At 50.4% G+C, this 27,121-nt stretch overlaps 1 protein-coding gene across 2 annotated transcripts in view; it reads right to left on the reverse strand.

Moving 5' to 3' along the window:
* Nucleotides 1–258: 258 nt before the first annotated feature.
* FANCM (FA complementation group M) overlaps nt 259–27,121 on the reverse strand; it is a 59,089-nt gene continuing 32,226 nt past the window's right edge. Inside the window, exons 11-23 of one of the 2 annotated variants that reach the window (XM_074544155.1) lie at nt 26,160–26,394; nt 21,164–21,321; nt 20,136–20,282; nt 9,687–11,460; nt 8,901–8,980; nt 8,731–8,799; nt 8,173–8,277; nt 6,351–6,507; nt 5,480–5,586; nt 4,010–4,516; nt 2,914–3,295; nt 2,160–2,451; nt 259–1,048 (exon numbers count right to left, since the gene is read on the reverse strand). In XM_074544155.1, coding sequence (XP_074400256.1) covers nt 919–1,048; nt 2,160–2,451; nt 2,914–3,295; nt 4,010–4,516; nt 5,480–5,586; nt 6,351–6,507; nt 8,173–8,277; nt 8,731–8,799; nt 8,901–8,980; nt 9,687–11,460; nt 20,136–20,282; nt 21,164–21,321; nt 26,160–26,394 — 4,143 coding nt within the window. In that variant the 3' untranslated portion in view covers nt 259–918. The remainder of the gene's footprint in view (nt 1,049–2,159; nt 2,452–2,913; nt 3,296–4,009; nt 4,517–5,479; nt 5,587–6,350; nt 6,508–8,172; nt 8,278–8,730; nt 8,800–8,900; nt 8,981–9,686; nt 11,461–20,135; nt 20,283–21,163; nt 21,322–26,159; nt 26,395–27,121) is intronic. The other variant, XM_074544154.1, reaches the window with a different exon arrangement.

The raw sequence follows: 27,121 nt of genomic DNA on the forward strand, positions 1-27,121 counted from the left end.
ATCACAGAATGCTTTGGGTGGGAACCTTTAAACCCCACCCAGTGCCACCCCTGCCATGGCAGGGACACCTCCCACTGTCCCAGCGTGCCCCAGTGTCCAGCCTGGCCTTGGGCACTGCCAGGGATCCAGGGGCAGCCACAGCTGCTCTGGCAATTCCAGCCAAGCCAGGAATTCCCAATTCCCAATCTCCCACCCATCCCTGCCCTCTGGCACTGGGAGCCATTCCCTGGCTCCTGTCCCTCCATGCCTTGTCCCCAGTCCCTCTGCAGCTCTCCTGGAGCCCCTTCAGGCCCTACCAGGGGCTCTGAGCTCTCCCTGGAGCCTTCTCCTCTCCAGGGGAACATTCCCAGCTCTCCCAGCCTGGCTCCAGAGCAGCTCCGTGGGTTCCTCTGGATCTCTCCAGGGCTGGCAGCTCCGCAGGCGGGGTCTCAGCTGCGGGGGGCAGTGGCTGACCCGGCTGCCCAGGGATGGATTTCTCCCTGTTCCGGAACACGGATCGATCCCGCGCTGTTCCAGCCGGTGGCAGCAGAGGCTGCGGCGCCGGGGCTGGGCAAGGATCGGGCACCCGAGCCCGGGCAGAGGCTCCAAGGGAGGGGGGCGGCGCTGCCCCGGGGCCCCCAAACCGCAGCCCTGTGCCGGGAACACGAACAGCGGCAATTCCCGCTGTGACCTGCAAACGCGGGGCTCAGTGATGGCAGGAGCTGCTGCTGGGCTCCTAAAGCTTTACTGAAGTGCTCGAGCCATTACTGTGGTTTGTACAGGAATTGGGGATGGCCACCCCCCGAGCTGCGCTCTCCCCGGCCCAGGGACCCTGGGGACACGCGGCTCCCACGCCCTGAGGTTGGACAAGTGTTTATTTACATTATTTACATCCAATCCCGACCGGGTAAAGTGCAGTGCAGGGCCCGGAGCGCCGGGTCAGCCCTTGCCCTTGGCGGGCAGGGGCTCCGGCAGCAGCTGCAGATCGAACTCGTGGCGCAGGAAGCGATGGAGCTCCTCGGCCTGGGGCCGGCTCAGCCGCGCCCCCGCCGCCAGCGCCGGCACCGAGCTGCAAGAGAGGGAACGGGAGGAGCCCCGGAGCCGGGATGGGGCACCGGGAGCCCGGGATGCACTGCCCGGGATGGGGCGGCACCGGGAGCCCGGGATGCACTGCCCGGGATGGGGCAGCACCGGGAGCCCGGGATGCACTGCCCGGGATGGGGCGGCACCGGGAGCTGCTGCAGTCACCTCTGCACAGGTGCCCGAGGGTGGGCAGCAAACCTGAGCAGTGAAAACAGGGAATGCCAGAGGGAAAGAGAGCGAGGGGGGAAGCAGAGCCCGTGTCAGGGCCCTGGGCTGTTCAGCAGGAGAGACAGGAATGTGCAAAGAGCTGAGATGGGACAGGAAAGCTCCTAGGAGAGGGTGGGAAAGGCTCTTCCTGAGCAGCGATCCCGGCAGGAAAGGTGCAGGAAGGGATGCCCTGAGCAATGATCCCGGCAGGAAAGGTGCAGGAAGGGATGCCCTGAGCAGCGATCCCAGCAGGAAAGGTGCAGGAAGGGATGCCCTGAGCAGCGATCCCGGCAGGAAAGGTGCAGGAAGGGATGCCCTGAGCAATGATCCCGGCAGGAAGGGATGCCCTGAGCAATGATCCCGGCAGGAAAGGTGCAGGAAGGGATGCCCTGAGCAATGATCCCGGCAGGAAGGGATGCCCTGAGCAGCTATCCCGGCAGGAAAGGTGCAGGAAGGGATGCCCTGAGCAATGATCCCGGCAGGAAGGGATGCCCTGAGCAGCTATCCCGGCAGGAAAGGTGCAGGAAGGGATGCCCTGAGCAATGATCCCGGCAGGAACGGTGCAGGAAGGGATGCCCTGAGCAATGATCCCGGCAGGAAAGGTGCAGGAAGGGATGCCCTGAGCAATGATCCCGGCAGGAACGGTGCAGGAAGGGATGCCCTGAGCAATGATCCCGGCAGGAACCGTGCAGGAAGGGATGCCCTGAGCAATGATCCCGGCAGGAAAGGTGCAGGAAGGGATGCCCTGAGCAATGATCCCGGCAGGAAGGGATGCCCTGAGCAATGATCCCGGCAGGAAAGGTGCAGGAAGGCTCTCCCTGCCTCCAGGGCAGGAGCAGGAGCGCAAGGCTGGGCCCTGGAGCCCCCACCAGGCCCTGTGCTGCCCTTACCTGTTGGCCACGGCTGTGATGGAGCCGAAGGAGTGGCAGAGGTTGAGGGCAGCTCCATAGCTGAGGTTGGGAATGCTCAGGTAGAAGTTGAGGAGGTCCCGGCCGTGCCCCTCTGGCTCCGTTGGCACCTGGATGGCAGCGTCCTTCCTGTGCTCCAGCAGAGCCAGCTCCTTCAGCAGAGCTGCGGTTTGCTCCTGGCAGGAGCTGAAGAGGATCCTTATCCCAGCCTGCACCAAGGCTGAGAGCACTCCATCGTAGTGCTGAGTCCTCTGGAAACACCGGGATGTCTCTCCTGAGGAGTGGAAGCACAGGAAAGCAAGATCTGTTATTGTCCAGTGGAATCATTTCGTTACAGGGCTTGGATTTCTGGATTAAAACAAATGTCTGTGCGTGGACAAAATTGTGCTTGCTCCTGACATGGAATCCCAGGATGGTTTGGGTTGGGGGGGACCTTAAATCCCATCCCCATCCCATCCCATCCCATCCCATCCCATCCCATCCCATCCCATCCCATCCCATCCCATCCCATCCCATCCCATCCCATCCCAGGCAGGGACACCTCCCACTGTCCCAGGCTGCTCCAAGCCCCAATGTCCAACCTAGCCAGGGTTCCAGGGGCAGCCACAGCTTCCCTGGCAATTCCATCCCTCTCAGCCAGGAATTCCCAATTCCCAATGTCCCACCCATCCCTGCCCTCTGGCAGCGGGAGCCATTCCCTGTGCCCCTCAGGGCAGGGCGTTCTGGCAGCACCCACCTGGCCTGACCCTGTCTGTCTCCACAATCACACAGATCCTCTCGAAGATGCCCTGCAGGCGCTGCAGCCTCTGGCTCAGTTTGTTCCTGTTCCCGGGGCTCTGCAGCTCCGACTGCAGCACCCTGTCCACGGCCAGGCGGTTGCTGACGATGTAATCGCTGCTGCCCAGGGAGCAAACCTGCACCCGGAGCCCGTGCCCGGCCCGCAGGCACGACAGCACCTCCGGCCCCGAGCACATCTCGCGGCTGTCCGCCAGGATGCACAGCGCGGGGCTGCGCTCAGAGGGAACGCGGCAAATCCCGGCCCCGGCTGAGGAAGGCTTTGGGACAGCAGGAGGCGCCGAGCCTGAGCTGCTCCCGTGGCTCTTCAAAGAGCTGGACACCTGAGAATGTTGAAAGTCACAGATTGTGGGAGTTTTACATCAAATCAATAAAAGGATGTTTTGCAGTACCAACACTTTCAGATTATTGACACTTTAATCCCTGTATCTGTCTCCCCAGTGAGCTGATTACCCAAGGTTTGGATGACAAAAGCAGCAGCTTTCACTGAGAAGCCCAACAAAACCTGGATGCTGTAAATCAGAGATCAGGCTGGGAAGCGTGAGAGATCAGGAACCCAACCTCAGGGAGGTGCTGAAAGCCCTGAATTCAGACAGTGAACCAGGAGTTTCTATACAAACCCAAGCCCTGAATTCAGACAGTGAACCAGGAGTTTCTATACAAACCCAAGCCCTGAATTCAGACAGTGAACCAGGAGTTTCTATACAAACCCAAAGAATCAGTGCACACTGCTGTTCCACCATCCTCCATGACCAAGGGAGAATCTAAGGCCAGTTTTAATTTGTTCACTCCTGCAATACTCCAGGTTACCCTGGGAGTACAGAGCTTCTAGCAGCAAGGAAAGGGAGATGGTGCTGGAAATGTACAAGGCCAGGCTGGAACAAGCTGCTCTCTGGAAGGTGTCCCTGCCAAGGCAGGGGTGCAATGGGAAGGGCTTTAGGTCCCTCCCACCCAAACCATTCCCTGATCCCTGACTCCTGCTGCTGCCCAGGAATTCTCTCCCACAAGGAAGCTCCCCGCTTTCCCTGGGCACTGACCTCAGCAGCAGCCTGCAGATCCATGTTCCTGAAGCCAGAGCCCGCTGGGGGCATGGATGTGCTCCTGCCTGGCTGCTCTGGGGCTGGATCCAACATCCCAGACACGAAAGCTCCGAGGCCCAGCAGCCTCTCAGTGTCCTGCCCTCCAGCCCGAGGAGCTGTGGCTTCCCCAGCCCCGCTCCTGGGCTGTGCAGAGGGGGCTGAGGGCAGAGCCTTGGGGAGCTGCCCTGCTTCCAGGGGCCTCTCCCTGCTGGCTCCCGTCTCCTCCTCGCTGGAGTCACTCAGGACAATGATTCTGGAAGGTTTCTTCTGCCCCGGGGCCCGCCGGGCCTGGCTCAGCCTCCTCCTGCGGCGGGTCAGGTACCGCTGCCTGCTGCTGCTGCCCTCCCTGGTGAGCAGAGCAAAATCCACACACTCTTCCTCCTCACTGCAGCCACTGGGAGCCTCCTCCTCCTCATCCCCCACGCAGAAACTGTCCTCAGCATAGGTCACGTCCTGCTCGGGGATCTGGGGAAACAGAGCCAGGAAAGCTGCAGTGGTTCTGCTGCTCCTCAGCAGGAGGGCCCTTGGCTTATCCAGCCCTCCCCACACAAATACTGGGGCTGAGGGGCTTCAATCACATCCCACCCCACCCCTGCCATGGCAGGGACCCCTCCCACTGTCCCAGGGTGCCCCAATGTCCAGCCTGGCCTTGGGCACTGCCAGGGATCCAGGGGCAGCCACAGCTGCTCTGGCAATCCCAGCCCAGCCAGGAATTCCCAATTCCCAATCTCCCACCCATCCCTGCCCTCTGGCACTGGGAGCCATTCCCTGGCTCCTGTCCCTCCATCCCTTGTCCCCAGTCCCTCTCCAGCTCTCCTGGAGCCCCTTCAGGCCCTGCCAGGGGCTCTGAGGTTTTCTTGGATCCTTCCTTTCTCCAGGCTGAAGTTCTGTGTTTGAACTTGTAATTTACCAAGAAAAGGCTGTAACTGCTCTGCAGAGCAGGCCAAGAACCTCCCTGTGGTCCCACAAGGGAAATCCCCAGGAAGAGGAGCCCCTGCCTTCCTGTAGGGGACACAGCATGGGCAATGCAGAATGTGATCTTATCTCCTCTGTGGGTGCTGTGGGTCACAGCCCCTGTAGGGGACACAGCATGGGCAATGCAGAATGTGATCTTATCCCCCAACGAGCTGCAGCTGGGCCCTATTACTAAAGATTAGGAGCAGGCCGGATGATAACAAGCAACAGCTGTAATCAATAAGAACAGTGGTATAAAAGAGTGAACTGATGGGAACTGGACTCAGAGAAGTCAGAGGGCTGCTGCAAGAACAGTCAGTGCTTAGAGGAGCTGCCTATGATAAAACAGTGGGGAGGAATGAAACTCTGAGGCTATGGAGTGCTTGCCCTACAATGATAAGAGAACTCTTGATACATAAGACAACATGTAATGATAACAGAGCTGTTGTAACGTATAAGAGAACACCTCCCCACCTGGGAGAAGATGGCCGAGGGGCTGAAGTGCCTGTGCACCATCTTGTAGCGGCTGCCGAGGGCGGGGCTGCGCACGGAGCTCAGGTACACGGCCCTCATCTCGCTGTCTGCAGGGCCCGGGAGACACAGAACTCAGGGTTAGTACTGAGACAACACTCAATTCACACTCTTACACTGTGTTTTCTGTGCTCCTTCATGGTTTCCCAAAAGCCTGTATTTCCCAAAGTAAAAATCTCCAACCCTCTCCAGAAATCCCAAAGTCCAGGATTAAGGATGAAGGAGGGCAGGGATGGATGGGAGATTGGGAAGGAATTCCCAGATACTGGGATGGAATTTCCCAGAGCAGCTGTGGCTGCCCCTGGATCCCTGGCAGTGCCCAAGGCCAGGCTGGACACTGGGACACCCTGGGACAGTGGGAGGTGTCCCTGCCATGGCAGGGGTGGCACTGGAAGGTTTTCAGTGTCCCTTCCCACCCAAACCATTATTGAATTCCAAGTGTACCCAGCCTCTGTCACGAAAGCTGCCATTCAATCCCAGAACATCCTGAGCTGGAGGGGCCCACAGGGATCATTCCAACCCCATCCCTGCCCAGACCCGCAGCAATCCCACCCTGTCCATCCCTGGCAGCGCTGTCCAAACCCCCCTGGAGCTCTGGCAGCCTCGGGCTGTGCCCATTCCCTGGGCAGCCTGGGCAGTGCCAGCACCCTCTGGGGAAGAGCCTTTCCCTGAGATCCATCCCAAACCTCCCCTGGCCCAGCCCAGCTGCTCCCTCAGGATGCAGGAGGTTTCCAGGCTGGCAGAGCCCTGGGTGCTGTGGCAGGAGCAGCTCCTGTGTCCCACCCCAGGGATGCTCTGGGAGCTCCCCACTCACCATTGAGGGCCTGTGTGGGTTCCCCTTCATCATCGAGGAACTGGGCCAGGGACGGGCTCAGCTCCTCCCCGGTGCTGTCGCTCTCGTCCGACGAGATGCCCTCAGCATCCAGCAGGGACAGCTCGGCCTCCTCCTGCAGGAACTGCCTGCCTGCAGCCTGCACACAGCAGCAGGGCAGTCACAGCTGCCCCCGTGAGCCAGCACTGCCCTCAGAGCTCTGCCCCAGCCACCCCGGGGCTCCACCTTGGGACGGGATCATTGCCAGGGCAGGGAATGGCACGGGCACAGTGCCCAGCTCACAGTGCCCAGCACACACAGTGGGTCACTCTGTAACTTATCAATCCAGTTTTACTCATTTCCTGTGCTTTCAGAAATCCAGGTGGATTTAGGATTCCTCCAAACCCAAGTGCAGCAGGAATTTCAGACACAGACCCCACCCTGGTTTGCCCTTTTCTGCTCAGGATTTAGGACTCATCAAACAATGAATGCCTCAGATGGTGCAGCTCAGTCCAGGGAAGATGAGACACTTCCCTTGTGAGTGCAGTGCAGGAGACTTGATCCTAAATTCCATCAAAACCAGGCAACAAAACACTCCCAAGGGCGTACACAGAAACAAAAGTTAATTCAGGAAGGTGTTTTGCCCAAGATATTTTACATTAAGTTCATTTTTCTCCTGTAATTTCAGCTGTAAAGTACTAATGTAAAACATCAAATTAGCCCCAAAAATATTACGTATCTCCATGGCTCCAAGAGAATGGATTGTTTGCCATAAAACAGATACCATAAGAGAAGTCTTAATAATGAAGATTATTGTTAAAAATTTTTAAAGTGTCCAACATATTGTGCCCTGGAGCCCTGATTATGGCAATTTCTGCCCAGTGAAACCACAGCCATAAACATTTAAGAGCTTTTTAGCTTCAGTAAGTCTGGTGCTGCCTCCCCTCCTGCCTCCCCATTCCTGCTGAAGTGTTAAACATTGAGCTGAGGTTTAACACTTGGGATTGAGGGACCATTGCTGCCTTAAACGTCCAGGGCTGAGGCCATTAGTGGGGATCATTCATGTGAGCAAGCAGCCCAATCCTCATGATGATAACAATAAATTTTATTGTAGTTATTGCTGTTATATTATTATTATTATTATTATTATTATTATTATTATTATTATTATTATTACTACTACTACTATTATTATTATTATTATTGTTATTATTGTTATTGTTGTTATTGTTGTTATTGTTGTTATAATCATCATCATTATCAATAATAATTTATTTTATTTTGTTAAAAATATTTAAATATTATATATTATTATAATATAACATACAATCCCAGAATACCGTGATCTGGAAGGGGTTCACAGGGAATATAATAAAATATAATAAATACAATATAATAAAATATAATAAAATATAATATATATAATGAATATACCATAATAAATATACTATACTAATATATAATAACAAATACACAAAATATAATATCATATTATATTATATTATATTATATTATATTATATTATATTATATTATATTATATTATATTATATTATATTATATTATATTATATTATATTATATTATATTATATTATATTATATTATATTTTTACTATAATTTGGAATATTATTACTTTTTTTTTTCCTTTCTGGACAGGACCCTGACTCCTCTCAGGGTATCCCTGGAGTTGCCCTCTGAGCTGCTCTCTGGTGTCACAGCTGCCACCCAGCCCTGCAGTCCCCTGTGCCCCTCTGCCCAGCATTCCCAAATTCCAGCAGCTCCAAAGCTGAGCTCAGTGTCCCTGGGGGACACAGTGCCACCCACCTTGGCTGTCCCACAGCTCCTGGCACGTTTGGCTCCTCCTGGCCGGGCCCTGGAGCTGCTCCTGCCCCTCTGGAAATCCCCGCTGTCCTCACTGGAGGTGTCTGACTGCAAGGGGAACACACAGAGTGAGAAGGGACCGTCCCAGGGGTCACTGATCCCCAGCCTGCCCCAGGGTGGGAAGGGACCTGAAAGCTGCTCCAGAGCCATGGGCAGGGACAGCTCCAATACCAGGGCGGGAAAATGGGATCTGGATGAAAAATCAGCTCAAATGTGCCATGAATTTGCTTTTTTTTTGGTTCAAAGCTCTGTGGCAGGCAGGTTATTTCACCCTTCCTGGCTGTCAAACAACAAAGCCCCTGGATCCCTGGCAGTGTCCCAGGCCAGGCTGGACACTGGGACAGTGGGAGTGTCCCTGCCACGGCAGGGCTGGCACTGGGTGGGATTTGATGTCCCTCCAACCCAAACCGCTGTGGGATGCTGTGAAGTGTGGAGACCCCGGGAGGGAACAGAAGGCAAGCAGGAGTGGGCTCCCATTATTTCTCCCCATTCCTTGCTGACCACGCTGGGAGGGCGCCGGCGTTTCCTGGTGACCCGAGCTGGCGACTCCAGGTCGCTCCCATCCATCCCCTGTGGGAACAACATCAACATCAGTGCACACGGAGTTTGTGTTTGGCTGCTTAAATTGCCATTTTGCTTCTCTTGTCTATTTTTTTTCCTCTAAGACTCACATCAGGAGACTTCAAAACATTATTTTTTATCCTTTTTTTCCTCTGGAAAGCAATCTCTTCCTCGCTGTCACTGCTGGGTCCTGCAGAAAACAGAATAAACAACATTCACCAGAATTGCACAGTTCCCAACACAATTTTGTTAGAGCTGAGCAATCAAACCCTGCCTCTCTCAGAAAAGCACCTCCAAAGGAGATTATTTATTGATCTACAGGGCAAATATTGTTCTCTTCAGCCTTGTTAATCAAAAGAGATAATCTCCAGCTGGGATGGACAATAAATCCTGCTTCCCTGGAGAGCCCTGGGGGAAGTGATTTCCCCAGGCAGCAGAGGCAGGAAAAGGGAAGAGAAAGCAGGACACCAAGAGAAGAAGCCATTAAAAGTTGAGTGAGAGCCAGAGTTGTGGCAGCACTTTGTGGCACAAATCCCTGTGACAGCAGTGGGGCTGCAAATGTCCCTGCCAGAGAGGGCCCAGAGCTGCCCCAGGGCTGGAGCCAGGCTGGGAGAGCTGGAATGTTCCCTGGAGAGGAGAAGGCTCCAGGGAGAGCTCAGAGCCCCTGGCAGGGCCTGAAGGGGCTCCAGGAGAGCTGGAGAGGGACTGGGGACAAGGGATGGAGGGACAGGAGCCAGGGAGTGTCCCCTCATTGACCCAGCTTCAGCATCTCAGCCATTACTCCTCTTCCTTCCAACCCTCCCACCTCAGCCATAAAACCAAAGTGAGGATCCAAAAGATCCTGAATCCTGTTTCCAAACCATGAAGGTCTGACTCCTGTCCCACCAAATTCCTACCTGCAGCATGGGATCCATGGAGTTTGGTGTTCTCCAGGCTTTCTGTCCTTCCTGGAGGGGAATCCAAGGCTGATCTCCCAAAGTTCTGCCTCCATGGGCTCTCTTTGACTTGATCTACAGGAGGCACCTCTGGAATTTGCTCCCTGGCATTCGAGAAGACTTCCATAGAGATTCTTTTGACAGCCTTGATATTCACACCCTTGCTGCTCGTTGGGGTGAGAAGTGCTGAAGGCACAGGTTCAGGGCGTTCCCTTCCCCTCCTGCTGCCTCCTGACTCGAGCACAGCCCCTGCAGCAGGAGCACCCCCGGCCCCTTCGCTGCCCTTCCTGCCCCTGCTCAGGTGTGACAGCGGTGTGGACATGTCCCTGCTCTGCAGCCTCCTGCAGTCCCACCCTGGGGAGGTTTCCAGCCTGCAGCCATCCCTCAGGGCTGTGCTGGCACTCCCCAGGGCTCTGTTGGGCGTGGGCTCACCAGCACCCCTGCTCTCCTCAGGGCTCTCGTCCCCGCTGTCCTCGAGGGAGAAGCCCAGGTCGAAGGTGACAGAGAACAGGTCCTGGGAGCAGTCGTAGGGATCATCCTGCTCCAGGGCCACTGCTGCTGTCCCCATGGGCTCCCTGCAGGGCTGGGTGGGGCTCACACGGGGCAGGTCCCTGCCTGGCTGCCCCTCTGCCCCAGGGATGGTCCCAGCTGGAGGCTCCGTGCTCACGGGGCTGCCCTCGCCCGTGTCCTCACCAGCCTCATCCTCAAACAAATGCAGACTCTGCTCCTCACCAGGAACTGCCAGGGCAGCCTCTGCTGTGTCCGTGGGAAGGAAAGGCTCCTTTGCAGGGCTGTTTGCCAGGGAAGCGTTGCTTGGGATTTCAGGGAACTCCTCGCTGTCGAACAGGCCATCAAAGCTGTCATTCCAGAGCTGCTCCTCTTCAACAGCAGCAGCCTTGGCAGATGACACAGTTTTGGACAAATGGGGACTTCTTGAGGCACAGAGTTCCCTGGGAAGTGTTGCTTTGGGATTTGCCAGGAGCAGCAGGGAAGGATCAGGTTTTGGGGACGTGGGAGAGACGCTGTCCTGCAGTGCCTCTGAGCGACCATCAGGGAGAACTTCTGGAGAAGATCTTGTTCCCTCCTCTCTCACCAGGCTCTCCAAACCCTCCAGTTCATCCCCAGAGGGAGGGGACTGTGACAAAAGCCTTTGCACCTGGGAAAATGTTTGTTCCAGCCCCGGGGGCTCCTGGGGCGGCCCTGGCAGGGTGAAGGAATCCCTGCAGGATTCAGGGAGATAGAACAGGTCTGAGGCCACGGGGGAGGTCTCGTACCCTGAGTCCCTGTGGATCCTCCCCAGGGCCCCACAGGCCTCACCTGCAGGGCTGTTCTGTGCTGCTGGACTGGCAGGGCCTTCAGAGCTGTCACTGCTGTCACACAGGTCAATAAATGCATTTAAATCAAATGTCACCTCCATCCCCTCATCCTTGTCACTGCCTGGGTGAGAGGGTCCAGGCACAGCCAGCCTTGTTCCTGAGGGAGGGGCAGGGGGATCCTGAGGCACCACAGGCACTTCCTCACTGAGCCCAGGGGCTCGTCTGGGAGCCTTGGCTTTGGTTCTTTTAAAGGTGGCAAAGAACTCACTCTCGTCGTCACCTGCATCAGAAGGGAATGGTTTGGGTTTGGATCTTGCCAGGTCTTTCCTGGAGCAGCGAGCTCTCCTTTTGTTCCCTGGAATGTTCACATCTTCCATCCTGAGGTGAGGCTGGAGCTCCTGCTCATAGCTGCAGTCTCCCTGGGGACACAGGGCACAGGTTACCAGAGGCACACCCAGGGCTGTTCCCAACAGGGATGAGGGTTTGGTTCTCCTGCACAACTTCCCACAGACTCTGAATCAACTTCTCATGATATAAATCTGCTGTTCAAAAGGCAACCATCCCTGTTAAACATGCACAGTGGACCTGGACATGGAGGATCTGAACAGAACAATTATTTTTTGGCAGTTCTGGCAGATGAATCCCTGGATTCCTCAATCACTGAAATTACACGAGGTACCTTTAGAGAGGGTGAGAAAAATGACTTTATAATTAGAGATTGGCTTGTCTGAAGATATTTCTGGAAGCAAGATCCAAAGCTACCTTGCAGGAATTTGAAGACTGATCCCTGACAGGGTTGGGAATCCTGCAGCAGGCAAAGCAAACTGTGCACTATTAACAGATTTTGTCATTAATCATCATCATCATCATTTCAACACCAATTTCACACAGATGCTGATGCTTAAACCATCCATTCGTAAAGATATCCAAAGAAACTCCAAGTCTGGATTTTTTAACTAAAGGTGCCTTAGGAGAAGGCTTAATAAAAACAGTGAGGAAAAGAATTGTCACAAGAGGGCTTTAGGATGATTTTGATCTGGCAGGTTGTAAATAATTTGTTTACTTCAAGCCTGGCCAGAACACAGACTCAAAACACGGAATTCTCTGTGTGAAAAGCAAGAGGAACAGCAGCCCTGGTTCCAGTTCAGTGCCCAGGTGTCACCTGAGCAGAGGAGCACTGCAGCGACAACAACGGGGCTGATAAGGGTCTGTTCGGGTTTATCTCAGGAGCAGCTGCCCCCTGCACAAGGGCTCAATTCAAGCATTTCAGCGTTACACAAACAAGACAGAAATTAAATGGATTAAGGATTAATTAGCTGCCAGACCACTGAACATGAGTGAAACAGGAGGAGGTGCTGTCCTTGTTCAGCCCACACGGTTCTGAGAGTGCAGCGCTGATCAGGCTTGGTCTAATATTGTCCTGCAACGCAAAAATCAACCAAAGTACAACCCCAAAACCTACAAACCTCAAACTCAAACAACCCCAAAACCTACAAACCCAAAATCAACCAAAGTACACCCCAAAACCTACAAACCTCCAACTCAAACAACCCCAAAACCTACAAACCCAAACCAAATCAAACTCCATCCCCCAAACCCAAACAAACCCTACAAACCCAGAATTAACCAAAGTACAGCCCCAAAAATTACAAACCCAATCAAACTACAATCCCCAAACCCCACTAACTCAAAACTAATCAAATTACAATCTCCAAAGCTCTCAAATCCCAAACCCATCAAACGACAAACCTCAAACCTACAAACCACAAACTCATCAAACTACAGCCTCCAAAAGTCAAACTACAAGCCCCAAAACCTCCAAACTCCAACTCCCAAACCCAATCAAAATACAGCCCCTAAATGCTACAAACCCAAACCCAATCAAACTACAACCTCCAAAACCTCCAAACCCCAATGAAACTACAATCCCCAAGCCCAATCCAAGTACAACCCCCTAAACCTACAAACCCCAAACCCAAACTAAACCCCCAAAACCAATCTAAATACAACCCTCAAAACCTACAAATTCAAAACTACTCCAATACAACCCCTAAAATCTACAAATGCAAACCCACTCAAATACAACCCCCAAAACCTTCAAACCCAAAACTGAAACTAAACCCCTAAAACCAATGGAAATACAACCCCCAACACCTACAAACCCAAAACCACTCTAACACAACCCCCAAACCCTACAAATTCAAAACCATTCAAATACAAACCCTAAAACCTACAAACCCCAAACCCAAACTAAACCCCCAAAACCAATCAAAATACAGCCCCCAAACCCTACAAATTCAAAACCATTCAAATACAACCCCTAAAACCATTCAAATGAAACCCCAAACTCAAACTAAAGCCCCCAAACCAATCAAAATACAGCCCCCAAAACCTACAAACCCAAAACCACTCAAATAGAAGCCCAAACCCTACAAATTCAAACCTACTCAAATACAATCTCAATACCTACAGATTCAAAACCATTCAAATACAACCCCTAAAACCCACAAATCCCAAACTAATGGAATTGCCAGAGCAGCTGTGGCTGCCCCTGCATCCCTGGCAGTGCCCAAGGCCAGGCTGGACATTGGGGCACCCTGGGACAGTGGAAGTGTCCCTGCCATGGCAGGGGTGGATGGGATGGGATTTAAGGTCCTTTCCCAGCCGAACCTTTCTGGGACTGTGGGATCCCAGCACAGGCAGCAGGATCAGTGAGGAATTTCCCAGGAATGTCCCCCCAGAGCCCTGGGTGCTGCGAGAGGAGCTCAGCCCTGCTGGAGCCTGGCAGTGCTGCTGGGGCCAGGGACAGCCCAGAGCCAAATTTAGCATCCAGGGCAGAGCTGGGTGACCTGCTTTGGGCTCCGGGCTTGTGTAACTGCCCCACTTCCACCCAAACACTTTCTCCTGCACAAAACACCCTGTCCCAGCCAGGCCACCCCGTGCTGGGACACTGAAAGGGCCCTTCTGGGATTAGCACGGGTTGGCCTGAACGTGCACAAATGGGGAACCTTAAATTACCTGCCCAGCTCCCCTCTAACCCAGAGCTGCAGGGTGTACCAGCTCCTCAGAAAATAGGTCAGGAGCAGGAAAACAGCTCTGGGATTATTGGACTCAATCAATGAGCCTGCCTGCACTCACTGATTCCCTTTAAAAAACAAAATGTGCTTTAGCAGAGAGAACAGGAAGAGAAAATGAAAACCCTAATACTAAATATAAAATGATAATAATATATTAATATAATAATATTTTATATATTATATACCATATTATATTATTATAGATAATATGATGATTGATATGATATGATATGATATGATATGATATGATATGATATGATATGATATAATACTGTTTATAGTATATTATATAGTATATAATATATATTACATTATATTATTATAACTAATGATAATATTATTATAACTATAGAGTTATAAAGCTATATATAGCTATATAACTATAACTATATAGTTATTACATTAATCATAATATTATCTTATATTATAGTCATAATATTATATAAGTTATCAAATTATTTATTTTTCTGAATTGTAATAGTATAGATTATAATAATATGTGATTATATTAATATTATATAGTATTATATATAATATATATATTAATAGTATAAATTATAATATTATGTCATTATATTAATATTATATATTTTAAAATTAATTTTGAGATGTAAATAGATGTGTAATTATACCCATTCTGGTTCCCTGTATATAATTTTATTGCATCAAGTACCAAAATTGCAATTATCCTCTCTCTCCTCTTGAACTGCTTTGGATGCACATTTTCTAACAAGATTCCTCTGCCTGATGAAAACCTGGTGATGCTGTTTGAAAACTCAGGATAAACCCATAGACAGCTACAATGTGGATTTCTAACAAGTAAAGCCTGCGTGAAACCCTGCAGAATTGCCCTTTGTGTGCTCTGGCCAAGCAGAAGCTGCTCCTCACCCAAACCCTCCCCATCCCCTCTTGAACAGCTTTAGGCTCCTTTCCAACCCAAACCTCCCTGAGACTCCAGGAGTTTGTTCTGAATGTTCTCTTCAGAACACACTGCAGGGAAAAAGCACTGTCAAAACCTTGGCTTTGGAGGTGTAACTGTATTACAGGAGATGATCTTTAACAATTTATTTAGTTGGGTCATGGAAGGAGCCTGAGGGACACAGAAACCCCAATTTCCTTCTACCAAACTGAGATAATTCTCTCCCTAATGGCATCACATTAGTGATGGATCTGCTCATTCTCTTGGGTTTTGCTTTCTGCTACCCAATAAAAACAGCCTCAGATCCCTAAAAAGAAGGATGGTTACAAAGCCCAGGGTATGAGTCCTGGCAAATACGGGAGCAGGATCAATAAAGAGGCTGAAGAGAGAATGTTCAAGAACATCAGGAAATAAATGAGGGTGCCCAGAGAAGCTGTGGAAGTGCCCAGGGCCAGGCTGGACAGGGCAGAGCAGCCTGGGGCAGTGGGAGGTGTCCCTGCCATGGCACTGGGTGGGATTTAGGGTCCCTCCAACCCAAACCATTCCAGGATTCCATCAGAACAATCCCATTTAGTGAGAACACGCCCTGCCCCTGCTCTTTTTGTGCCACTGGCATGGCAGAGCTGGAAGCTGAGGGCAGGGATCCATGGAGTGGCTGGGGTTGGACCATCCCAAATCCCTGTGACTCCTCTGTTCTCTCTGGGAGCACAACCCCAGCCCCAGGAAAAGCACCCAGCACCTGCAGTTCCAGGGCTAAACAACCCAGCCCTGGTCTCAGTTAATGCCTGAATTTAGAAAATTTGGCAACAAGGTCAGAAGAAGCAACTCAAAGGAACTACCTGAATTGGAGAGCTGAGATTTTGGGGCTCCCTGGCACCTCACCCTCCAAAACCAGCCCAAACCCTCCCACCTTCTCTGGAAGCAGAGGTTTTGACACATCTCAGAAGAGGATTTTAATCAGAGAGAACTTAAGTGTTATGAGAGCGTAAAAAACCCAGATAAAACCATTTCATTGCCCTTATCTGAACCATTTTTAACTTTTCATTCAGGGTGTCCTGAGAAAAAAGGTCCAGCTGGCTGAAAACACCAAATTTTCCCCCCAAACACATCTGATTTAAAACTCCAAAGGTTTGGGAAGCCTTTTCAGGTTCACTGGGATTGCAGAGTGTCCTGGGAACGTTTTCCCTGCTGGCAGAGGATCCCCTGAGGCAGCCCCAGCCACATTATAAATGACAGCTGAAATTAAATAAAATAAATTTCAATAAAATCCCAGAGCTGAAATTTGAATAAAATTTAATTAAATTTAAATAAAATTCCAGAGCCAGCAGCTCCAGGGTCATCCCAGGGTTGGGAGATGTGTCCCTCCCAAGGTGTGTGAGGTCAGAGGATGAAAAACTGAGTCAATCCCAAAGATTTTGGGATTTATTTTGTTTTTCTTGTGAAAAGCTGTGAGTTCCCACTGCCAGCTTGGAAATGGGAAAGCTCCAGAGTGACCCTCCCATCTGGACACTAAAATGAATAATTCCTCCTTCTCTCCTAAGGAAAAACAAAGCACTGGCACTTCCCTCTCCCTGAGGAACCTGGACAAATATCATCCCCCCTCCAAGGATCACTCTGCCCAGCCTTATTTCCAAATAGCACCATTTAATTTGCAAAAAATGCTTCAAAGAGATGGAATAATTTTGCAGAAGGACAACTTGATTTGTTCCCATCCTGCACCAAAAATCCCCCTGGGAGTAAATCCCCCATCTGCCCCACAGGCGTTGCTGTAGCAATAAAGCCCCTGGGGCATTAAAGGCTTTGCTGGATGTGCCTTTTCCAGGGGTCACATCTGGGCCTTCTTTGACTTTTTTATTTTCTTTTGACTGGGCCAACTTCTTTTAAGAGATTTTAAGAGCATATAAAACCTTTTTTTTTTTTCCCAACCATTTTCACATCATCTATTAAAAAAAAAGCCTTTAAATTAACTTTTCTTAAGCTATTATAAAAAATATAAATAATAATATAAAATACAAATTTCTTGAATCACTGAATGGGTACAAGGAAAGCCACACATGAGTGAATTTCTTCTGTAACAGAAAATACCCAAAAAACCACACAAATGATTCTTATGCTGGCTTGTTTTGTCATGACAAATCTCTGAATGAAATTCTGCCCAAGAAATAATTGAGCAGAAATTTCCAGATCGTTTCGTTATTCACAGTAAAATAATGATTGCCCTGATTTTACGTTTCATCTCCCAGTAAGAAAATCATCAATAAAACTGCTTTGAGGTTTCCTCTCTTGGGTATTTAAGGAAAGAGCTGTGACCTGTATTGGTGTTAAACCCCTCTGTTAATTAAGCACCGTAAACGAACGTCACAGATCAGTTGGGTGTAATTAGCCATGCAATATTTATAGCAGGAACCTGATGCACAGCACATCCATGCAAACCCTTCCATCAGAGGACCATGGAAGGGCTGGAAAGGACCTCAAACCCCACCCAGTGCCACCCCTGCCATGGCAGGGACACCTCCCACTGTCCCAGGGTGCCCCAATGTCCAGCCTGGCCTTGGGCACTGCCAGGGATCCAGGGGCAGCCACAGCTGCTCTGGCAATTCCAGCCCAGCCAGGAATTCCCAATTCCCAATCTCCCATCCATCCCTGCCCTCTGGCACTGGGAGCCATTCGCTGGCTCCTGTCCCTCCATCCCTTGTCCCCAGTCCCTCTCCAGCTCTCCTGGAGCCCCTTCAGGCCCTGCCAGGGGCTCTGAGCTCTCCCAGGACCTTTCTCTCCTCCAGGGGAACATTTTGAATTCCAGTGGGAACATCCCCAGCCTTGGGAGCACTGTCAGTGCCTCCCAGGAGGGCAGGGATGACTTCAGGGAATGTCACTGAACCTTCCAGACAAGAGCTCAGTGTCAGAGCAGCCTGATCACATCAGATCCCATCAGCTCAGGGCACTGCTGCCTCTTCCCCTTTTGTGGAACACTTCTGGTGTCCCTGGACTGGCACCAGCTGGTTCAGTGTAAGAAGGAGCCCAGGAAGCTCTGGAGTTAATTTAAAACCCTGGTGCCAGTGCTGAGTCCAGCCCTGCCAGCGCTTTGCTTCGCCCTGGGAGGCTCCAAAGGGTGAGTGTCACCTTGTGTCACCTCCTGTGCTCTGGGGCACCCTGGGCACACCAGGGACACCCTGGGAGGAAGGTGAGGAACGAGGAAGCTCCACAGCTGCACCTCTGCCTGCTGGCACAAAGGGAGCAGGCTGGAGGCCAACCCAGCTGGGGCTCACCCCAGACAAAAGGAGGCTCAGGGGGCACCTGCTGATTCTGGAACCATTTCCCTCCTCCTGACATCTCAAGCTGCGCCAAGGGAAATTCAGGTTGGATATCAGGGAAAGTTATTTACAGAAAGGGTGATAAAGTTCTGGAATGGCTGCGCAGGGAGGTGGTGGAGTCCCCATCCCTGGGTGTGTTTAACAAAGCCTGGATGTGGCACTGGGTGCCAGGGCTGAGCTGAGCTGTTGGGGCTGGGCTGGACTCGATGGTCTTGGAGGTCTCTCCCAACCTTGGCATTCTGTGATTCTGTGACTTTGGGGGAATTCTGGGAATTCCCAGGAACTGGGGAGGTGCTGGAGTCACCATGCCTGGATGTGGCACTGGGTGCCAGGGCTCAGTTGGGGCGCTGGGGCTGGGTTGGACTCCATGGCCTTGAAGGTCTCTCCCAAGCTGGGCATTCTGTGATTCTGTGCCAACCCTGCCCTCTCCCCCTGCAGTGTGTCCCTGACCCCAGCTGGGGACAGGGACTGTCAGAGTGTGGGAAATGGATTTGGAAAAATTCTCCAAACCTGACAGAAGGCTCACACAGTGTACATCTGTATACAAACCTTGAAATAAGAAATGCTGGCTTAAAAATACCATAGAATAAAACAGAAACTGCTGAAAAAAATTAAACTAGAAACAAGTTTCAAAGGATGGCCTTACAAATAAGACTAAATACCTTAGAGAAATAGAACTATGAAAAATGCATTATAGTAAGACCTACAAAGAGTAATTTTAGACAATTAACTTTAAGGCATTTACAATATAGTGTAGCTACAGCTGATAGGCCAAGAAACACTTAGAGTGTATTGTAATTAAGGAAGAGTTGACTTATAATTGTGATAGCATGAATTATAACATCTGTATTGTCTCACTCTTCTGATGAGACTGAAAATAAAATAAAAGTTTTTAAAACACCTCATTGCCCCATCTCTGGGTCAGAAAAAGGTATAACCCAACACCAGAGGAGTCAGGAATGTCTCTGGTGGGATGGAGAAGCTTTTCTGAGCTGGCCAGGTCGGATCACAGCCTCCCTCTCACACCCCAGGAGCACAACCACAATGTCTCCATTCTCCTCCTTGATTAGCCCCGGTATTATTCAGGAAACTCTGGCAGCTTAGCAACAGCTTCTGATGACCTAAAAAACCTCCACGTGCTGAAAGGCAACACTTGGGGAGCTCAGCTGGAGGGAAACATAAGGTGGTGAACCACTGAAGCCTCCATCCACCTCTGCACCCCCTTCCTTGTGCCTTCCAGAAGGATTTCTGTAGCCATCCCTGTCAGAAAACAAAATTCCCATTCCCAAACAGTTCCCATCCATGTTTGTTTGGCTTAGCTCCTCTTATCCCTTAATTCTTAGGAACAATTGGCTTTTTAGTTCATAAAAAACAAGCTCAAAAAGCCTAAAATAAATCCCCTAAAACAGGCCATGGGCTCCTGCATGACTTTTCTGTCAGCTTTTGATGTACACACAATGCCAAACTCTTCCCAAATCCTGGAACAGCTCTGATATCACTTGTAGTGGCTTTGCTCCTTGGCATTTGGAGCTCCTGTATTTCAGGTCATTCTGTCACAAACTGATACTGGAATCCACTCAGAAAAAACTGATTTAAAGGTGGGTTTTTTTTCCCCCTTTTTTAAACAGTTTCTGTGGAAAAGATTAGGAATCACAGCACAGCAGTGAGAGACATTTTTAAACCAGATTAAATACACATAATTCTTTTCACAATTACTGTTTTTTAAAATTTTTCATTATTTTTAAACTATTCTAACAGTGCATTCAGCCCCTGGGCAGGTTTCTTACCTGCTGGTGCCTCATCAGCTCCATCATGTCCATGGCCCTGATGAAGAGGTGACAACGATCCGAGTGATCCACCAGGGATGTGGGCAGAGGCTGATTCTGCCAAACGCTCCACTCAGTCAGGGAGAGCTCCCGAGCTGCCCCCTCCTTCTGCAGGGGAAATTGGGATGGGAAAGGACATTTTCAGCAGGGAATTCTTTGCTAAACCTCGCTGTCAGGGACGATTGTCACAGAAACTTTTATGAAAAATCTTTTCCTTAGGATTTTTCCTCCTGAGGAGCTGAGAAGCCTCAGGAACAAAATGTAAACAATGGTTATCTGCTGCTGTGGAATGCAACAGGTGCATCTGGGATTGGTCTCATGTGGTTGTTTCTAATTAATGACCAATCACAGTCAGCTGGCTCGGACAGAGAGCTGAGCCACAAACCTTCGTTATCATTCTTTCAGATTCTATTCTTAGCTTAGCCAGCCTTCTGGTGAAACCTTTCCTTCTATTCTTTTAGTATAGTTTTAATGTAATATATACCATAAAATAATCAATCAAGCCTTCTGAAACATGGAGTCAGATGCTCGTCTCTTCCCCAATCCAAGAACCCCTGTGAACACCAGCACAACAATAAATACAGAAATGCACAGAAGGATTTCAACATCTGGTCTGAAGTAAAACCATCAGGAACAGCCTGGCCTATGGGAAGGTGCCCAGGAGTCCCTGCCCAGGGCAGGGGGTGGAATGAGATGGGTTTAAGATCCCTTTAAACCCAAACCATCCTGCATGGAATTCTTAAAAACAGGAGCAGAACTTAATGTCTCAGAATTGAGACTTAACTAATATAATTTTAATTTATCGACCCAACTTTTTACTTACAGACCCAACATCAAGGACCCATTTCAAACATCCAATTTTTAAATTCTTAACCTCAAAAACCCACATATAAAACTCAAAAAGGCATTTTTTATAACAGCCTTCCTTCAAATCCAGAGTTAAGTCTGGTATTTCCAGCATCCTTCAGGCCTCATTGCATGGAACTCACTGGTGTTTCCTCCAGATTTTCCAAGGTTTCAAACTGAACTCGAGGCAACACTGGTTCCTTTATCCCATCACCTTCCTTAATCCTGTAGAGCCTGTCCCATATTTCAAACTCCTCAGGGGACAAGGACCAGCTCTCGTGGGAGTTTGTTTGCTTTTGGCCTGTGGGGGAAAAACAACAACAGGAAAATGTTACCTGCTGTAGGAAAAGGGATGCACAGAATGAAAGAACTCGGTGTGGTACCAGGGACAAAAATAAAATCTTCTCTGAGCCACAACCAAGAGCAGATGCAGAGAATCTGAATCCAGGGACAAGCATCCAAAGAGTGTTAATGTTTTATAAGGATAAATATCATTAAACAGCTGGTTTGGGGCAGGGCATCACATAAAAATAGAGAAAGATATAAATCACTATCCCAAATAATGCCAAAGCCCTTCAACAGCCCTGGCTGGGAAGTGATTGCAAAGAATGAGAGCTGAGAATGGGATTGTGGTCAGGCCAGATGTGTGAAGCTGGGAGAAAAACAATGAAGGGATTTGCCAGGATCTGGGGTGGATCTGCAGCCCAGGCTCTTTTGGGAGTTAATGCCACAGAGGAGGAATCAGGATCTCTCAGCCCTCTCAAGGTCCAGCTGCCAGGGGCTGTGTCTGCACACAGCAAACCCTGAGTCCTGCTCACGTCCTGCTCAGGAGAACCTGGAAAAATGAACCAATTCTGATGTTCCTGAGGCGTCACTAAAACATCCCAGAAGATCAACACTGCCATGGAGTATTTCTGACTCAAGTGTGGATGGCACTTTCCTGAAGAGGTAACACCCAGTCCAAGGAGCTGGCAGGAGAGGAAAAAAGAGACCTGAAGGAAAAGGAAATAAGAACAATTCTCAGAGAAGAATTTGGAATCAGGGAACGTTGAGTGGGAAGGTGATGCCTCAGGTTCAGCTTTTCTATTTTTCACATTCTGTTCTGCTTTAGTGTGTGGGTCTGGGCTCCATATCAGGGATGGTTCTGATGAGGTGCAGTTCTGAGCTCTGAGCTCAGAGCAGGGAGACAAAACAATTCCTGCTCCAGCTGGGCACCAAGGACAAATGACCCAAATCTCAGCCCCAGAGCACAAACCCCGTGGGCTGGAGAGAGAAAAACAAGCAGGGTGGGACTGCCTGGGCTAAAGCTGGAATGGGACAATGAACTGCAAGGTGCAAATGGAGCAGAACTGATCCCAGGGACAGAGCCCGTGCCCGGCCGTGCATTTTGGGGCCATTTTGGTTGATCTTGGGTGCAGCCCTGGCTGGGCTCTGGTGCTGCCCAAGGTGCATCCATGGAGGAGATGCTTTGGATAAATCCCTGCTTTATTCTGGAGCTCCATCCAGCCTCTGCTCTAGGGCAGCCTCATCAGAGGGACCCACAGGGATCACAGAATCAGGAATATCCTGGGTGGGAAGAGACCCACAGGGATCACAGAATCAGGAATGTCCTGAGTGGGAAGGGACCCACAGGGATCACAGAATCAGGAATGCCCTGAGTGGGAAGGGACCCACAAAGACCACCCAGCCCAACCCCTGTCGCAGACCCCCAACAACCCCACCCTGGGCATCCCTGGCAGCGCTGTCCAAACCCCCCTGGAGCTCTGGCAGCCTCAGGCTGTGCCCATTCCCTGTTCCTGAGTCCCGTTTCCAGCCAGCCCCACCAGGGCACGTGGGAACAGCAGTGACTTCAGTGCTGTTCCAGCTGCCTGGGACAGGGACAAGATGATCCCCTGATACCAGCCCAGGTGAGCCATGCTGCAACCCTGCCAGGCAAGGAGCCTGCAGCAGCTGCCAGGGCCTGGGAACAGAGCATTCCCAGAGCTCTGGGCAGGATGGTGGCTGCCCACAACATTTCCCAAACACAGAGAGAGGGACCTGGACAAACATGAGCGCTGCCATCAGAGACTGGAGCACAGGGAGAACATTCCCATCCTCAGGGAGGCTGATAAGGCTCAGGGATCAGGGCTGGCAATCTGCACGTCCTGCAGTCCCTGGCACAGCCTCTCCCTCCATGGGAAGCAGCTGCTGCTGTCCCATGGGAAATTATCCTCCAGAACATTCCGAGTTGGGGATGCCAGGCCCTACCAGACACAAACACGGCACTCAAATCATCCACATTATTTTCCTTGTTCTTCTCCAGAACTAATGCATTTTCACTGTTCTTGAAGTGGGAAGAGAGCAGGAATTAACCACAGGCAACTGGAAAGGCATGAAAACCCCACAGAGCAGGTGTTTCAACCCTAAAGCAGGTGTTGGCAATCTTAAAAAGTGAGTCCAAACCAATTATCATTAGGATAAAATCAGCAATTATAGAAATAATGTGAAACTGTAAAATCAAACAAAACCCATGGTTATTGACAACTCAAAATTGATCCATCTGAAAGGAGAGAGTAGAAGAATTGTGGAGAACCAGCAGAAGAATAAAGAAAATGAGATTTCATCTGGACAAAAGCAAAAAGAAAAAGGAATTACTGGCAGCTTGAAATGAGATTCAGCTCTGAGGAACAACAATATTAAAATGCTCCTCATTTTAGCAAACTCTTAAGAAAAACCCCAAACAAAACAAAACTCAAAAATCAGAGAGAAAAAAAAGAATATTAAAAAACAAGAAGTTATATAAGAGGCTTATGGAGTAAAGGGATTTTTTGCTGCACTTTTTGAAGGAGAGATCTGAAAACTGCAGGACACATTTGGTTAATGGTGAGACAGCACAAGATATTGGATCCTTCTGGGGCTGACAGACAAAAGTTATGGAGGAGGTTTTGAAGTGAAAGAGGGGTGCAAAATTAATAAAAATTGGATCAAATGAAGAAGAACAGGAAATGTGTATTTTTTCAGGTGATGAGTGACAGGACAAGAGGAAACAGCCTCGAGCTGTGTCAGGGAAGGTCCAGGTTGGACACGGGGCAGAATTTCCTCATGGAAAGGGTGGTCAGGCCTTGGACCTGCCCAGGGCAGGGCTGGAGTGCCCATCCCTGGAGGGATCAAAGCCCTGTGCATGTGGCACTTGGGACATGGGGCACTGGTGGCCTGGGCACTGCTGGGGAATGCTTGCACTCAATGGACTCAGAGTTTTCCAACCTAAATGATTCCATTACTGTATTGGTTTTGACAAGAAAATAAGGAGAATGTTTGACATTGCTGTGATAACTCAGCCCATGACAGCTCAGTTTCTGTCATGGAGAAACCTGAGGATGAACTGGACCTCAACAACAAAGTGAGAGCAGAGATAAGAACACACCCAGCTCACCCACTGCTGCCAGCTTCACCCACTTTTATCGTGGAAACAGCACTAAAATGAAAAGAAAATGCAAAAGAGTCATCTCCTTTCTCTGTCCTCTTTTGGGTCACTACAACCAGGAGCAGCCCCTGGTTCACCCAGCAAGGGAGGGATTCCACAAGAGGGTGGTGCTCAGTGACCTGCACAGGGCAGCCGTGGCTGGCAGGAGGGGCATGGAGCCCTGGTCACTTTGGGCACAGAGCCCTGGACACATTGGGGACTCAGCCCTGGCCACCCTGGGCACTGAGTCGTGGTTACCCTGGGGACAGAGCCCTGGTCACCTTGGGGACAGAGCCCTGGACACTGCCCTTGGGCACTGAGCCTTGGCCACCCTGGGGACAAAGCCTTGGCCACCTTGGGCACTGAGCCCTGGACACCCTGGGGACTGAGCCCTGGACACCTTAGGGACAAAGCCCTGGACACCCTGGGGACTCTGAGCCCTGGCCACCTATGGGGACTCTGCTCTGGCCACCATGGGCACTGAGCCCTGGCCATCTTCATCAAATCAACCCTGGTGACCCTGGGGACTCAGCCCTGGCTGCCTTCAGCAAATCAACCCAGGCCACCTATGGGATCTCAAATCCAGCCACTTTGGGGACTCAACCCTGGCCACCTTTGGGGATTCTGTCCTGGCCACTGCGGGGACTCAGCCCTGGCCACCTTCTGGCAATTCAGCCTGGATCACTCTGGGGACTCAATCCTGATCACCCTCTGGCAACTCAACCCTGGTCACTCTGGGGACTCAGCCTTTGGGGATTCTGCCCTGACCCCCTCTGGCTACTGAGCCCTGGTCCCTCTGGGGACCCAGAGCCCCAGCCCTGCCCACATGGCTCACACAGAAAGGCAATTCCAGCCCCTGTGCTGCTCCCACAGCAGGAGCATTCCCAGCATTAGTGTTTCCTTTATGCCCTCCCTGCTCATTTCTCTGTTCTAGGACAGACCAACAAATGCTCCAAAATTATTATTTTCGTCCCATGATGGGCTCTGATTGTTTTCCAGCAGCTGTGCCTGTTTAATCAGAAATAGGAACTTTCCCAAGGCTCCGAGTTTCTTCTTTCAAGAAGTTGCTGTTGGTCTTTACAGAAAGCACTAACAAAGAGACAGAGCAGGAAAATTCACAAGTATTTATAAAATACTTTTTTCCTATCTTAGGATTGTGTTCAGTTTCCATGTCATTGAACTGCATCAGCTAGAAAGCCTCCAAGAGAATTTTCCTAATTTTTCTCCAAGAGGGTCTGCACAATTCATAAATATCCTACCCTTGATTTCTCCTTTTCCTCACAGCAAAATCCTTCAGTTTTCAAGCACTTCTGGTTTATTGTCATTTACAAAGCCACAATGCCCAGAGCAGCTGTGGCTGCCCCATCCCTGGGAGCATCCCAGGCCAGGCTGGACAGGGCTGGAGCAGTCTGGGACAGGAAGGTCCCTGCCCTAAACGGGAATTTAAAGTCCCCACAACCCAATCCAGTCTGGGATTCTGGGATTTTGGGATGCACATTTGCCTCCTGTGTGTGCAGCTGGAGTTTCTGACTTGCAGGGAGTGACTCCATGGAGGAGGAGGATGAGGCAAGGCCTGGCCCAGGATGTGGAGGTGCAAGGGCAGAGCTGTGCGGTGCCCAGGAGCAGCCCTGGCAGTGTCTGAGCTCACAGAGTGACCCTGAGAGCCCCAAGCGCTGGGAACACCATAATCCTCTTACCAGTGACACAGGCAGAGAGAGCAGATTTGTGCTGCAGGGAACTGCATCTCCTCTCTTTGGAAAGCACCCTGGAGGTGCTCTGCTCCTGCTTTTCAGCAGTGATAAACATTTTGTGCACTTTGGGATTGATGCCTTCTGGAACCATCCGTGGGCTGTGCTGGTAGAAACGAAGGGTTTTGTTCCCTGAGATGGCTTTGTGGATGCTCCTTTTGTTACACTGGCTTTGGTTGTAGGTCTGAAAGAGAAGGTAAATAGATACATCATCTGCTGATTGATTGGTTTTTTCACAGCATTTAATCAAAACTAAAAGAACACCTCAGTGGCTGTGGGGTTTCTCATCATTTCCTGTTCCCTCAGCAAGGACTTGCTTGGTTTGGGGTTTTTAATGGACCAGAAGCAGGCACAGCACTGGAGAGTGAGAAAGGAGCACAGCCCTTGCCTGGGGGAAGTTACAAGCTGTCACTGATACAGGGATGATGTAAATTAGATTACATCAGAAACAGGGAAAGGAGCTCAAGCAAAAAAAAAAAAAAAAAGCCTAAGATGATTTGTTGATGTCATGAGTGCTGAGTCCTTTTAATTACACCCCATTTTATTGTGCAATGGAGAAATCATGGCCAAGCTGGGGAATGTGAGGAGAGAAACTGGGGCCTCCCTCTGGAAGTGCCTCCCCAAGGAGGTTTGGTGCTCTGCTCCTCCCTGAGCCCCTGTGAGACCCTGAGAGTCCCAGGGGGCAGCTGCCACCTGACAGAGAGGATTCCAGGGGGCAAAAATAAATAAAATAAAATAAAATAAATAATAATTTCCCTGAATAAAACTGGAAGAGGCCCACAGCCAGCAATGATCAACCCCTCAGGCATTCCAAAAAACCCCAGTGTTCTTATGGCAGAAAAAAGGGGTGTTAACAAAATTAGCAGCATCACAGAGTTGTGACTTCACTGGCTTTTCCCTCCCTGTGCTGA

Source organism: Zonotrichia albicollis, chromosome 6 (assembly GCF_047830755.1).
Source record: "Zonotrichia albicollis isolate bZonAlb1 chromosome 6, bZonAlb1.hap1, whole genome shotgun sequence".
Taxonomy (NCBI): domain Eukaryota; kingdom Metazoa; phylum Chordata; class Aves; order Passeriformes; family Passerellidae; genus Zonotrichia; species Zonotrichia albicollis.